The sequence below is a fragment of the Rhinolophus hipposideros genome (genome assembly GCF_964194185.1).
Source record: "Rhinolophus hipposideros genome assembly, chromosome: 15".
In the NCBI taxonomy this organism is placed as follows: domain Eukaryota; kingdom Metazoa; phylum Chordata; class Mammalia; order Chiroptera; family Rhinolophidae; genus Rhinolophus; species Rhinolophus hipposideros.
In genome coordinates this window covers 52,035,495-52,048,294 of record NC_138061.1, presented here as the reverse complement: position 1 = coordinate 52,048,294, position 12,800 = coordinate 52,035,495, and the positions used below count along the sequence as shown (strand labels likewise).

Sequence of the window (12,800 nt, the reverse complement as noted above, 5' to 3'; positions counted from 1 at the left end):
TAGGGGGACAGAGTGGTGTGTGAGGACGCCACCCTCTCTCCCCTGCCCAGGTAGCCACAGAGCTCTGAAAATCTGCAGTGGACTTCTGATACCCACCAGGTCTAATCCTCCCCATGAGCCCTTTCCTGTCCCTCGGGCCGCAGGCAAAACCAGCTCTGTGGGGTGAAGTGGAGGTATCATGCAATGAGTCTTATTGCAAATCTATCCCGATCCTTGACCCCCAGAGCAGCAAAGTGCAAACTGTTATTTATTCAAACTGCTATTTGATTATGTTGAAACCCAACTGCTGAACCCAGAGAGAACAGTCTTTACGGTGGGTAGAAACTTCCTGTCAAGGACAGTTAATTTTAATTTTTCCACTGAGCTCAACCTCAAAGTGAGGTTGATTGCTACTCAGCAACATGGACTGCATTAGTGGAGGCTTTAATTAAGCACAGATCTATATTCCCAAAGCATAATGTTTGTTGTATACATACTTTGGGACAAGAAGAAAAATGAAAAGCAGACCTTCCCGAGGAAAAATTGAAAGCAGAATGTGTTCCATAGTCAGGATGGTAGCACCAAAGGCCAGCTGCGGGGCTTGGTGGGACTCCCCACCTCCCTACGCCTCAGTCCCAATGGGCTGTCAGCAAATGTTTCTAAAAGCTCAATGCCCGTGTTCAGCTCTCTCTTTCCCAAACACCAGACTCCACCGTAGTTCCTCTCATGGCAAACAAAAGGTTACAGGAAACCAGTGATTGCGGGGGGAGGGGGCTCACCGAGGGGCCACAACATGTTTCTGCTGCAGGTCTCCTCCAGGCCAAGGGTGCTGATCCAGGCTGGCATCCAATATGGCCACTTCTGGCCACATCCTTTTACCAGGGGCCTTGAAATGAGCCCTCAGCCGGAGCACAGTGCCACTTTTGGCCTCTTACTCTTAAGCTCCAGACCCTGTCCACCTCCTCCCTGAGCTGTAGAACTGGTCTTTGTATTGTTGAGAGATGCCGTCTTAAAGTCCAAATGGGATCACCCCTCCGCAAACACTATCAAAAGGTCTCATTGACCCCCAAATACAGATCCTGATACCCAAGCACTTCCATGATAAAATCCCACACTCCCTCTGCAAAACTTTCTCTCCTCTCCTCTCACATGCTATGCTCTGGCCAAACCAGTCCCCTCCTCCCTGCCCCCATCCCAACCCATCAGCAAGTCTGCTGTGACTCCACCCTAGTCCAAGCCACCTTCCTCTCTCGGCTGTACAATTATGACAGCCTCCAACACAGCTCCCTGCTTCTATTTTTCGCCTCTCTCCAATCCATCTCCATGATCAGCCTTACTGATTCTTTAAAAAGTAAACAATGCTCACCCCTTCCTTAAAGTCTGCCGCGGCATGTGGCATTTCATCACACTTAGAATAAAATTCAAACTCTGCCTCCTCTGGCCTACAGGGTTCACAGGACGCAGCCCCTACCTACCTCTGTAAATTCTTCTTGTACCACTACCGCCCTCATTCGTTTCCCTTCTGTTCATAGGGTTTGCTGTTCCCTCTGCCTGGATGAAACACTTCCTCCAGCTCTTCTCCGCCTAGCTCCTTCGCATCTTTCATTCTTAGCTCAAGTGCCACCTCCCTCCCTGCAGAGACCTTCCCTGACCACCTTACCTAGGGCAGGTTGTTTTTGCACAGCTCTTACCGCTATCTGAAATTATCTTGCTGATTCATCTGTGGTTTACTTGCTAGCCCCATTAGAATCTAAGCTTCCTGAGGGATGACTAATTGGTTCATCACTGCGTCATCAGCACTCAGGAGGGTGCCTGGCACACAACAGAATTTAAATCATTATTTGGGGATAAATGATTGGTTACAGGAAATAATAAACATTTCCTGAAAGGCTTCATTATCTCCAGCTTCCATCCCTTATATTGTGCTGCTTCCTTGGCGTGGCATGCCCTAGGCTGAAGCGCAGCACAGTAGACCAGCTTCTCTCCCTTGCACCCAGGGCGACAGCGCTGGACCGCTACAGGCTGCAGAAGGCAGGCTTCACACATGTGCTGAACGCGGCCCACGGCCCCAGGAATGTAAACACCGGGCCCGACTACTACCGCGACATGGCCATCGAGTACCATGGAGTGGAGGCTGAGGACCTGCCCACCTTCGATCTCAGCGTCTTCTTCTACTCAGCGGCCTCTTTCATCGACAGGGCACTCCGCTTCGATCACAGTAAGACCTGAGGCCCCCCTGTGGCCCCGCCCCCAATCGGAGGGCCCTCCCCCAGCGGAGGTTCCCACCCCTCACACATCTGTGCTCTCTCTGTCTGCTCCCCTCTGAAAGCTGGCCCTTCCTGGGTTGCATGTGGATGAGCTGGAAATGTCTAAGCCCCTCCTGCGTGTGCTGCTGTGAGCCCCACTGAGATGCTGCGGGTGGAGTTCTGGCTTTGATTGAATGGGTATTGGGAGGGTTCAGAGGAGAGGCTTTGGGATTGAAGCTCTCTTCCCTAAGGCACATCAGCCATCCTTCCAAGGGATGATCTGCGAGCCCTTAAAGCTGGGATGTGGCGGAGACACTAATTGTGCCTGGGCCCAAACCCGACTAATAAATAAACTAAGAGTTTTCATGCCAGAAAACCCTCAAGCAGCTAACTCGAGTAGGAATCTGTGGAGAAACTTCAAATTCTCCTGCCAACCAACCATGCCCACAGCCTCCCTGACCCTCTTTTTTCACCCCAATAAACTCAATCTAGTGAGACCTCCTGTGGAAAACTGACAACCTAGTCTGCATAAGTGAAAAACTATATTTGAGACTGAGCTTTGCACCCATTCATGATGTCCAAGTTTCCGAGGGTTAATTATCCATCTTTTAAATCAGTGCTAGTCCTTGTGCTCAAAACGTAGTTTTAGCTGCCCCAATCCAGGGACAGGCTACAAGGATATTTTGGAGAGAAGGGCACAGTTTAGGTATGCATCAGCTAAGACAATATGCCATTATTGCTGCAGGGTGTATTTCAGTGGCATTCCACAGAGGCCAGAGGGACTTGAATGTCCTAATCTGTGCCCTGACTTCAGCTCCACGTGTCACACCCCTTTATGGGGCCATCACATAATTCAGGATATCCAGTTACAGCACTCCCCCTTATTTGCAGTTTCGCTTTCCTTGGTTTCAGTTACTTGCAGTCAACCGTGGTCTGAAAATATTAAATGGAAAATTCCAGAAATAAACAATTCATAAGTTTTAAATTGCACACCATTCTGAACAGCGATGAAATCTTGAAGTGTCCCAATCCATCCCGTCAGGGACGTGAATCATCCCTTTGTCCAGTGTGTTCACACTGTATACACTACCTGCCCATTAGTCACTTAGTAGCCGGCTGGGTTATCAGATCGGCTGTCGCAGTATCACAGTGCTTGAGTTCAAGTAACCCTTATTTTACTTAATGGCCCCAAAGTGCAAGAGTAGTGATGCTGACAATTCAGCTATGCCAAAGAAAAGCCGTAAAGTGCTTCCTTTAAGTGAAAAGGTGAAAGTTCTTGACTTAATAAGAAAAATCTTATGCTGAGGTTGCTAAGATCTTACTGTAAAGAAATCTTCTATCTGTGAAATTACGAAGAAGGAAGAAGAAATTTCTGCTAATTTTTCTATTGCATCTTAAGCTGCAAAAGTTACCACCACAGAGCATTGTAAGTGCTTAGTTAAGATGGTAAAAGTGTTAAATTTGTGGGTAGAAGACATGAACAGAAAACATGTTGTGATTGATGGCAGTATGTTGCACCAGAAAGCATTGAGCCTGTACAAAGACTTCAGCAAGGGATATCCTGAAGTGAGTGGCACCAAGCCATTTACTGCAAGTAAGGGATGGTTATACAGATTCAGGAACAGGTTGGACCGACAAATACATACATTACTGGAGAGGCTGCGTCTGCCGACGAAGCAGCTGCTGCCACGTTTCCAGCAGAGCTGAAGAAGTTGATTAGGTTTGGTGCTATCTGCAGCTTCAGGCTGGCACTGGGGGTCTTGGGATATAACCTCCATGGATAAGGGGGAACTACTGTACTGAAAGTCTTTCTTACCACAACAGGTTGGGATTACAAAGCTCACGTCACGGACTGACCCACTGGCCTGCTTTAGGAACTCGCAGCCTGTGTGGGGGGGGAGAGGGGCTAGGCCATGACCATTAACTGCCCCAGACTTTGATGGCTGTGCCAAGGTGGGCTTGGCGTCAGAGCCAGCCCTACAGCACCAACAATTTGTCATTATTGTGGTTCACAAAGCAATGTCACAATGAAAAAGAAACCCAGGGAACTGAAGTGCTTGTATTTGGGGATGCCTCATTTCAAAGTTGCTCTTTTATGAGTCTTTTTATGGGCCATCTTTTGTGTTCTGCACATTCTGGGTTTCCAAGCAGGATCAAAAAGCAACTGGACTCTGACTCATCACTGCGAGGTGAAATTCGCCTCAGAGTATTTGAAGTTAACTGAAAACATTTAACTGAAAAAGCGATACAGTGCAACCACCCAATCCTTCAGTTTCACTTGCCATTACGCTATCTTCGACCTTCCGCTTAATGGAAGGGGTCTGGCAGGCTTTGGAGAAGTCAGGGCTGGATTCAAATTCATGCCGCCCAACTGACTAACAATGCGATTTCTCTGAGCCTTGGTTTCTCCATCTGGTGATAAAAATATTTACCTTGAAAGGTTCTAATGAGGCTCAGCAGTAACCGATACAAAGCACTTAGCATAGAACCTGGTGCACAGCCGGCTCTCAGATGTGTCTGATAAAGAGAGGTCGTGCACCGTGAAACACATAACCACACCAACATATGCACATCATCATCATAAAGTTTCCAATCCCCAAAGAAAAAGAGACATTCCAACTTTGAACTCGTATGATATACTCACATGACAGCTTGTTTTTGGTTCCTGGCAAGTGATTTTAGAGTCTGCCCCCACTGCCAACTCAGGAAAGAATGGGGCTCTCAAATCCTGTTCAAGCCTGGGCAGATCATGGAGCATGGATGGAGAGAGGTCAGGTTGGTGTGGACAGTGACTGGTAGACCCGCTGAAAGCACCTAGAAGAGACAGGGTCAAGACGGAATGTACATACGTCAGAGAACGTGCAGGGGGTGGGGGTTAGGCCAGGTGGGAGGCAGACCTGTTTCAGTGCCCTTTGCACTTGCATATCTAAGGATTTCCTCAAGTTGGGGGCTCAGACGCCAACCCTTCGGGACCAGGCAAAGAACCTGGACAGATGGAGCTGGCTGCAGTAAGGCAGTGGGGTGCAGGTAGGGGGTGCGTGAGGCTAACGGAAAGCCCCATCTCCCTTCCAAAGGGGTCAGCTCCTACTTAGTCCTAGCCAACGTACGTCTTGTGAGACTCCATGCAAATGTGATAAAACTGACTTTTCAATCTGGATTTTAATGTAAAATCACTCAAGTTTTAAGTGTTGGCAACAGATTGAAAATTTTTTAAAATGCTGCAAAGGTCAAACCAAAGAACCCCAGTGGCTATCGGTTTGTAACCTGTGCCCTGAGTGCTCCAAAAAAGTGCAGGTTAGCTCAGCAACAGCATTGTCACAGGCTCCAAACAAGGGACACGGCAGGCGCTCAGCCTGCCTGCCACATGCAGTGGGTGGCCTGATTGTGTCCAGTCGTGCACTGGAAAACCAAGGGACTCGACTAGAGCATTTTAGAGCCAGGCCCACTCACATGTTTCTTATTATACTCTTGATGTAAGAGGTGTTGATGGACAGTCTGGCCAAAAGGCAAGGCGTCTGTCTTCTCTCGTCTTTCCTCTTCTTCCTTGGCTAGTTTCGGTCAAGTGTACACTGGTTCCCACTGCTGCCCCTCACACACTGTCTTGTTCACTCCTTTTGAAAAGTATTGCTTGTGGAGCTGTGCAACTGTACTCCTGGCCTATAACCATCCCCATGGGTCCACGACTACTCCTACTCGACTCTGACTTGACCCTTCTGAAAGAACCCCCAGGCCACCTCAGTCACTCTTGAAAAAAATCTTAGAGATAATCTAGGCCAGTGTCCTGCCCTGAAAACTGAGAAAACAGAGGTCCAGAGAAGCCAAGTGACGTGCCCAGTGTCACGGAGCTTATCAGAGGCCAGTGGAAATTCCTTCTGTCATTCAGGCCTCGTGGAAGGATCCTTTGCCCTTGTTTTGAGCATCTGGTGTCTTTGCTGTGGAAGGGGTCACCACATGGCAAGGAAGGTGAGGCACTCCAGCTGGTTATAGGATCTGAAAGAACTGAACTTGTCATTCTTCGTCAGAAAAAGAAGTATTGACAAAATACTGCCGTGGGAACCCCATGTGGACGGCCGTCACTGCTCCTGGCAACAGCATCCTCCAAGCCGAATTAGTGTGGTTTTAATTTAATGAAATCTTTTAAGAAATCCCAGGGCAGATACCGGGAGGCACTAAAGATCAGATTTTAGTATCATTCCTCTCCTTTTATTCTTTCTTTCTTTTTCTTAAACGAACCGTCTGCAGCCTGCTTTTGATGCCAACTTAAAATCTATTACGGATAAGGTAGGTATGAATAAATAAATGAAGTCTGCTTTTGAGCAGGTGGTTGATTCTCTGGTGTTTCTAAGCTTCTTAAACTTTTTTGTGGCCCCTGAAAACACTGTGTAAAACTGACCAGATCAATTCACCAGATCAGACTTTCAGGGTGTTTTAAGGGTCTTCTGCTCCACTGCAGCACACACAGGCCTCCTCCTGGCACTTCAAAGCACACCTCGCACCCTTTTTCTGAGGCCTTCCACACGTCCAGAATGGTTTTCGGAGAAGTATTAACTCTGCCTTTGTGAGCTTCTGAGGAAGGCAAGCTCAAGGTAGTGAGAGATGGGCGAAGGGCAGCTCCCGTAAACAAGGAAGGAGGTTGCACACCTGGTGTGGGGTGGGGGTACAGGTGAGGGGGCTGGAGTTGAGGGAATTGACCTGTATGTGTGATTCGAGTGACAGAGGCCTACCTTCCGTTCAGAAGTGAAAACGTGCACCTGGGAAATAGCAGAGATTCTGCATTTGGCTTTTCTTCCAAGATTATGGAAACTCACCTTTTGGGAAAGGCCTAAGGGGAAATACTTCATTGAAATCACCATTTTCCAAGCATAGCTTGTAACCTATAGGGAGTCATAAAAACAATTTAGTGGGTGCAACCAGCATTTCTTTAAAAAAAAAAATTGAATAGAGTAGAAAAGAATAGAAAATATCAGCATGCGTTTCATGTAATAAAAGTACTTCTTATTTGGTGAAACTTCTGTCTGATACACACACTAGTGAGACCACATACCATTTAAGAGCTTCACTCTGGTGTCAGGTGGCCTGGGCTTGAGTCACAGTTCTGCCACTTTCTAGCTGTGCGACTTGGACAAGTTACATCTCTGCATTTCAGCTACCTCTTCTGTAAAATGGGGAACATAATTTTATCTACTTCAGTCGTTGAGAGGATTGACTACGATAAAATACATAAAAACATAGTTGGGAGACATGGGGGCCACATGAGGCTATGTGCGTGTTAGCTGAGAATTTTACGTAGTGTTTTTGGGGGTCACACAAAAAGATTAAAAGCAACTGATCTAGAAAATGCCAATACTGATAATGCAGCCTTCGCTCAGCCCTGACCCTGGCTGGTGTCTGAGAGCCAGCCTCCTCGGCTCTCTGTTGCAGGCCATGTTGGGAAGAGGCCAAATGCAGCCTTCCTTGCCTTCTTTTCTGAACTCTCCTGAGAGCAGTTTCTTGGCACCCGAGGCTGGGCCTGAAAGGGTGCTTAGCAGAGCCAGAGCAAAGAGGAAGCAGTGTCCTGAGAGTCTGGGAACAGGCCCTGGACTCCAGGGAGACGTACGGAGCTCAGATGGCTGATGGCATTATTGCCACAGTCATAGAAACCACCTTTAGTTCCAGGAGCTCCTGTTGAAGCTGAGCACCCCCTCTCATTTCAACCTTTTTGCCTCCCATCCCGTCCCTCTCCCTTCCCCCCTCTCTCTCCCTTCCCCCTCCTCCCACTTAACAGACTTCAGGCTCCCAAAAGACTTAATGAACTACAGCTTTCGTCTCTTCCAGGCATTTAGTCATGACAGAAAGAATTACCCTTTTTGCCAGGAGAGGAAGAAACGCTTTAGTTATCAGCAGAGCTGGCGAGGGGCCAGGCAGCCTCTGGAGGAGTCTGTGGGGATTAGAATGCCAGCGGTAGACATTCCACTCCAGGAGCACAGCCATGCGGCGCAGGCGTCCCCCAAACCCAACTCAGCAGTAAAGAAGCCAGCCCTGCTTTCGGACCAAAGTGTACAAGAGAAAGGCCGTGTGGCCACACTCTCGTAGCTCAGCAGCATGCAGGGTGGAACTGGACGGCCATCTGGTTAGCTTGCGGAGATTCACGAAAATGCATTGTGATAAAATTAATAGCTCTTTATAGAGCACCTCTGTGTGCCAGCATTGAGGGTGGAGAGGCCATCAGAAGTCCTTCCTGTTGGGTGAGGGGTGCAGGCCTCTCTAGCCAGGGTGGGTGGGAGAGAGAATCCTGGTGCCTGGTGTTCAGGGCCGACTGGATTTCTCACACTGCCGTGGCTGCTGACCATCACCACTGTCCTGGGCATGGTCCCCTCAGGAAGGAGAGAGCAACGTCCATTCAGAAGTGCTCTTTCTAAGCTGTTCTCATATCCTGATGATGCTCCAGAAACTGGGGGATGTCCATGAGTGTTTTCTCGGTCATCTTTCCAGGCCTCAGGCTTGAGAATCAAGAATAGGGACAGCAGTGGGAGTCACACAGCTCACGCTGCCCCAAGCCAGCCTAAATCCGGCAGAGTGATCCCATAACCAGGAGAGGGTGGCCTTTGGGATGGCAGTGGTGGGGACAGCCAGAGAACCTAATCTCATTATTTTCTCTGTCCCTAGAGCACAGGGGCCAGTGGCCAGCAAACAGGAGGGCCTCAATAATATGCTGCTTTGAACTATTTCTAGTGCCGGTGCCAGCTTTCTGGGTGACCTTTGTGGCAAATCATTTCACTTCAGCGAGCATGTTTCCTTCTCTGTAGCGCAGGGATGATGATAATGAAACCTTGAAGGTTGTAGGAAAGATGGAATGAGATGAAGCATGTTGATGCTCAGTATGGGAGCTCTAGAGCGCCACCAAATGGAAACCCAAAGGATGAGGACTCTGCTTCACATCATGGATTCTCACTAGGCCAGCTGTTGCCATGGGAGTGGCCAGAGAGAGCTTTTGTTTTTCTTGTACGGATTTTTAGATCTCTGGTTCTCCAACTTTTTGGTCTCAGAACCCTTTTACACTCTTTAAAACTACTGAAGACCTCAAAGAGTTGTTTATGTAGGTTATATCTATCAATATTTACCCTATTACAAAAACTGAAAATTTTTACAACATGCATTCATTTAAAAAAGATGAAATAAAGTCTTACACATTACCATAACATATTTTTATGAAAAACTGTATTTTCCAAAATAAAGTTAGGGAGAGAGGGGCATTCACTTACATTTTAGCAAATCTCTTCAATGTTAGGTTTATTAGAATCCAGTTGGAGTCTCATCAGCTTCTGTATTCAGTCTGTTGTGATGTAGTGTTTTGGAAAATACAGCCTCAGTGAGATACGTAGTTGGAGAAGGGAGGGATACTTTAATAGCTTTTTTAGATAATTGTGTATATTCTTCTTGATACTACACCATAACTTGAGCAATGATAGCTTCTTAAAGGCTAGTTGTGATGTAGAATCTGAAGCCATATCGATAAACGTCATACTCTGACATGAAAATCCACTGGTCTGTCTGGCACTTAGAATGGATTTTTTTTTTTTACCCTGCATGATTTTGTAGTATCCCACATAAGTCATTTGGAGAATATTGATTTACTAAGTTATGTAGATCCTCCAAATGTTGCCACTTTTCATTTGTACATTATCAAAAAAACCCCCGCATTTTTAATATCACCACCGATCTTAACAGAAAAATCTTAAAAGTATTGGGAAACGGTTAACTTCACGGAAACAGATACAAGTTTTCCAAAACTCTGATAGTTGCTCGAAAGCTTGCATTTTATCACAGGCAATAAATACTGTCGGTTGTCTTAAGGCAACAGGCTTAATTTGTTCCCTTTTGAGAAAAAGTCTGCCAAATACCCAAGTTTGAATTACCATGGTTTTTCTGTCATTCATTCTTTTCAGTAAAAATGGTGTTTTCATGAAACAGTGGCTAATTCAGCTTGCAACTCAATCTCCCATGTGCTTTTCCTTGAGATAACCATCATACTTGGGTCTGCAGCCCAAGTGCTTTATGTGTGTATCCCATTTCATCACACAGACTATTAAGAAGTGTGACCAAGGGCTGAAATTTGATAAATTAATTTTTACTGCTTCATCAAGGATATTCTTAAGGGGAATTGGCTGTGTTCTCCCGAGAGTGCATGGTGGTGAAGAACCAGTGATGACTAGTAGTTTGGTGCCTCTTCTCCTCACTGCATTTCAGGTAAGGTCCTGGTACACTGCGCCATGGGCCGTAGTCGGTCGGCGACCCTGGTCCTCGCCTACCTGATGATCCACAGGAACATGACCCTGGTGGACGCCATTCGACAAGTGGCCAAGAACCGCTGTGTCCTGCCCAACCGGGGCTTTCTGAAGCAGCTCCGGGAACTAGACATGCAGCTGGTCCAGCAGAGGAGACAGGCCCAGCACGGCAACGATGGTGAAGGGGGCAGTGAGCAGGAGCTGTAGGGCCCCACGAGGAGAGGCACACACACTTGGGAGTGGAAAGAGGAGACTGAAATAGCTCTGACCTGCAGTAGGGACAGTGAAACCACAGCCTGACTTCTTCCAAATAATCTTCCACTTCCCGGGTGTGTGCTGATGAACAGGGAGCATTCATGGCTGCCCACTGGACTAGTCCAGACCTTGGCTTCACCTCAAAATGCGGCAGACTGGCTGCCCAGCAGAATCAGGTGCACACACAGTTCTGCATAAAGGAGCCTGTATTATTATTATTTTTTTTGATAAGATGGGAGAAAAGGATTTAAAAATGTGTAGGTATTGTGCTGTGATCATGTGTTCCGCTTTGTCTGAAAGTCACATTCTTAAAGAATAATTTTAAAATCTATTTTCTAACCGCAGGAAAATAAATGCCTGGGAGAGCCGTGTTAGGGGAGAGCTCGGACAGCTTATTAGTGAGTCCTCAGTCTCTTGCATCTTCTTTTCAATGGGACCCCCAGGCTCAGGTATTTGGTAGGGGTGGGGAGTGGGGCCCGCACAGAGGCCCCTGCTTTGGGCTCCCCCACCTTCCGCAGAGAGCCAGGGCTCTTGAGGATCTTAGCCAGAGCTGCCACTACCCAGAAACATTCAATAAATTGTGATAAATTTGGACAAGAGTTTGACTTCACAATTTTGAAATCAGAGGGAGGCGACACTCTTTAGGGGACCAGAACTCAAGAGAAGCTCTTTCATGTTGATTCTTGTTTTCAGTGACACCAGAAAGTATTTGCAAATGTGTTTGCTCCGGAATGGGAGAACAAGGCAGCTGGGTGAGCTCAGAGGTAGGGTTCCCCCGCTCCTGAGAGTTAAGCCAGTCACTAGGACTGTGGTTTTCATTCTGGAGGACAGAACAGCAGCAGGCAGCATGCAGGTAGAGACGGCTTCTAGAACTAGGAACCATAAGCCAGACAGAACCCAAAGAGATGCTGACAGTCAAGGACCAGAAACCAAAACTGCCCAGAGAAAGCAGAGAGTGTGATAAAGACTGATGTGGAAAATGTGCAAAGGGGCCCAATTCTCCAATTTGGTTGTGGTTTTCAGCAGAATGAAAAAGGAAGTTCTTGATGGAGGGAGGATAGGGTCCAGGTGCTCAGCAGCTGTGCGAAGCCACCCAAAGGTAACCCTGTCTCCTCTGGCGGGCTGCCCTGCTTCTTGTGCCCGAGGGGAGGACTTGTGGCCCCACAGCCTGTCTGGCTTCCTGGAACTGCCCCGGATCTGCCCTGGGTCACTCGCTTTGGCACTGGGTCCAATTTGGGTATGAGGGAGACACACATAAGCTCTTGGAAAAGAGATATATACCAAAAGGGACTCTAGGGTCATAGTGGGCCCCACCTAGGCTTTCTCATCACAAGATCCTAATAATTCCCTTGAAACTCATCTGCTAGGTCTTACCTGTTCCAGAGAGAAATCAGTATTTCCGTTTTCGTGAAATAGTTACGTCAAAGTGAATCCATATGTGGAAAGGATGGAACACCTACAGATCCACGGCTGGTGTTCTCTTGTCCTATACCTTCCTACATGCTCCCTCCCACCTCTCTGTGGGGCTCTGAGTCCTGCTGAGGAGAGCAGAAGAGGAGAACTTTAAAGTTGGACGTCTAGTCTCTTCGAAATGGCTCTTGAGAGCCAGAGGTAGGAGAAAGGAGGAACAGAAGTTTTTGCAAAACTGTTTCAAGTCTTCAGAAGTAAAATATTCATTTGGTCATTAAGTACTTATCGAGAACCTACCACATGCCAAAAACTGGATTAGGAGGCCAAAAGTGAAAACAAAAAAATGCCTGTTGTGACCAAAGTGCCATGAGGGAAATAGGTAGTGAGGTGAACAACAGGGGACAGGATCATGAGAAACCCACTTTACACAGGGTGGTGGGAAGCCCTCTCTGAGGAGATGGGGTGAGCTGAGACTTGAAAGAGCGCACTTTCCAAATGGGGAGGGAACATTCTAGGCTGAGGAACAGCACAGGTGAAGGCCCTGAGGTTGCAAAAAAATGAGTTTGTGGTTTGAGGAACTGCCCTTTGGTGAAGCTAGAGTTAGTGGGTTGGAGTGAGGGGAGTGGAAGGTGAGGGGTAGAGACTA

At 47.5% G+C, this 12,800-nt stretch overlaps 1 protein-coding gene across 1 annotated transcript in view; it reads left to right on the top strand.

The window, feature by feature from the left end:
- Nucleotides 1–11,339, top strand: part of DUSP29 (dual specificity phosphatase 29) — a 31,135-nt gene extending 19,796 nt beyond the window's left edge. The window contains exons 3-4 of the mRNA XM_081075066.1: nt 1,977–2,197; nt 10,452–11,339. Coding sequence (XP_080931192.1) covers nt 1,977–2,197; nt 10,452–10,696 — 466 coding nt within the window. The 3' untranslated portion in view covers nt 10,697–11,339. The remainder of the gene's footprint in view (nt 1–1,976; nt 2,198–10,451) is intronic.
- Nucleotides 11,340–12,800: the final 1,461 nt, after the last annotated feature.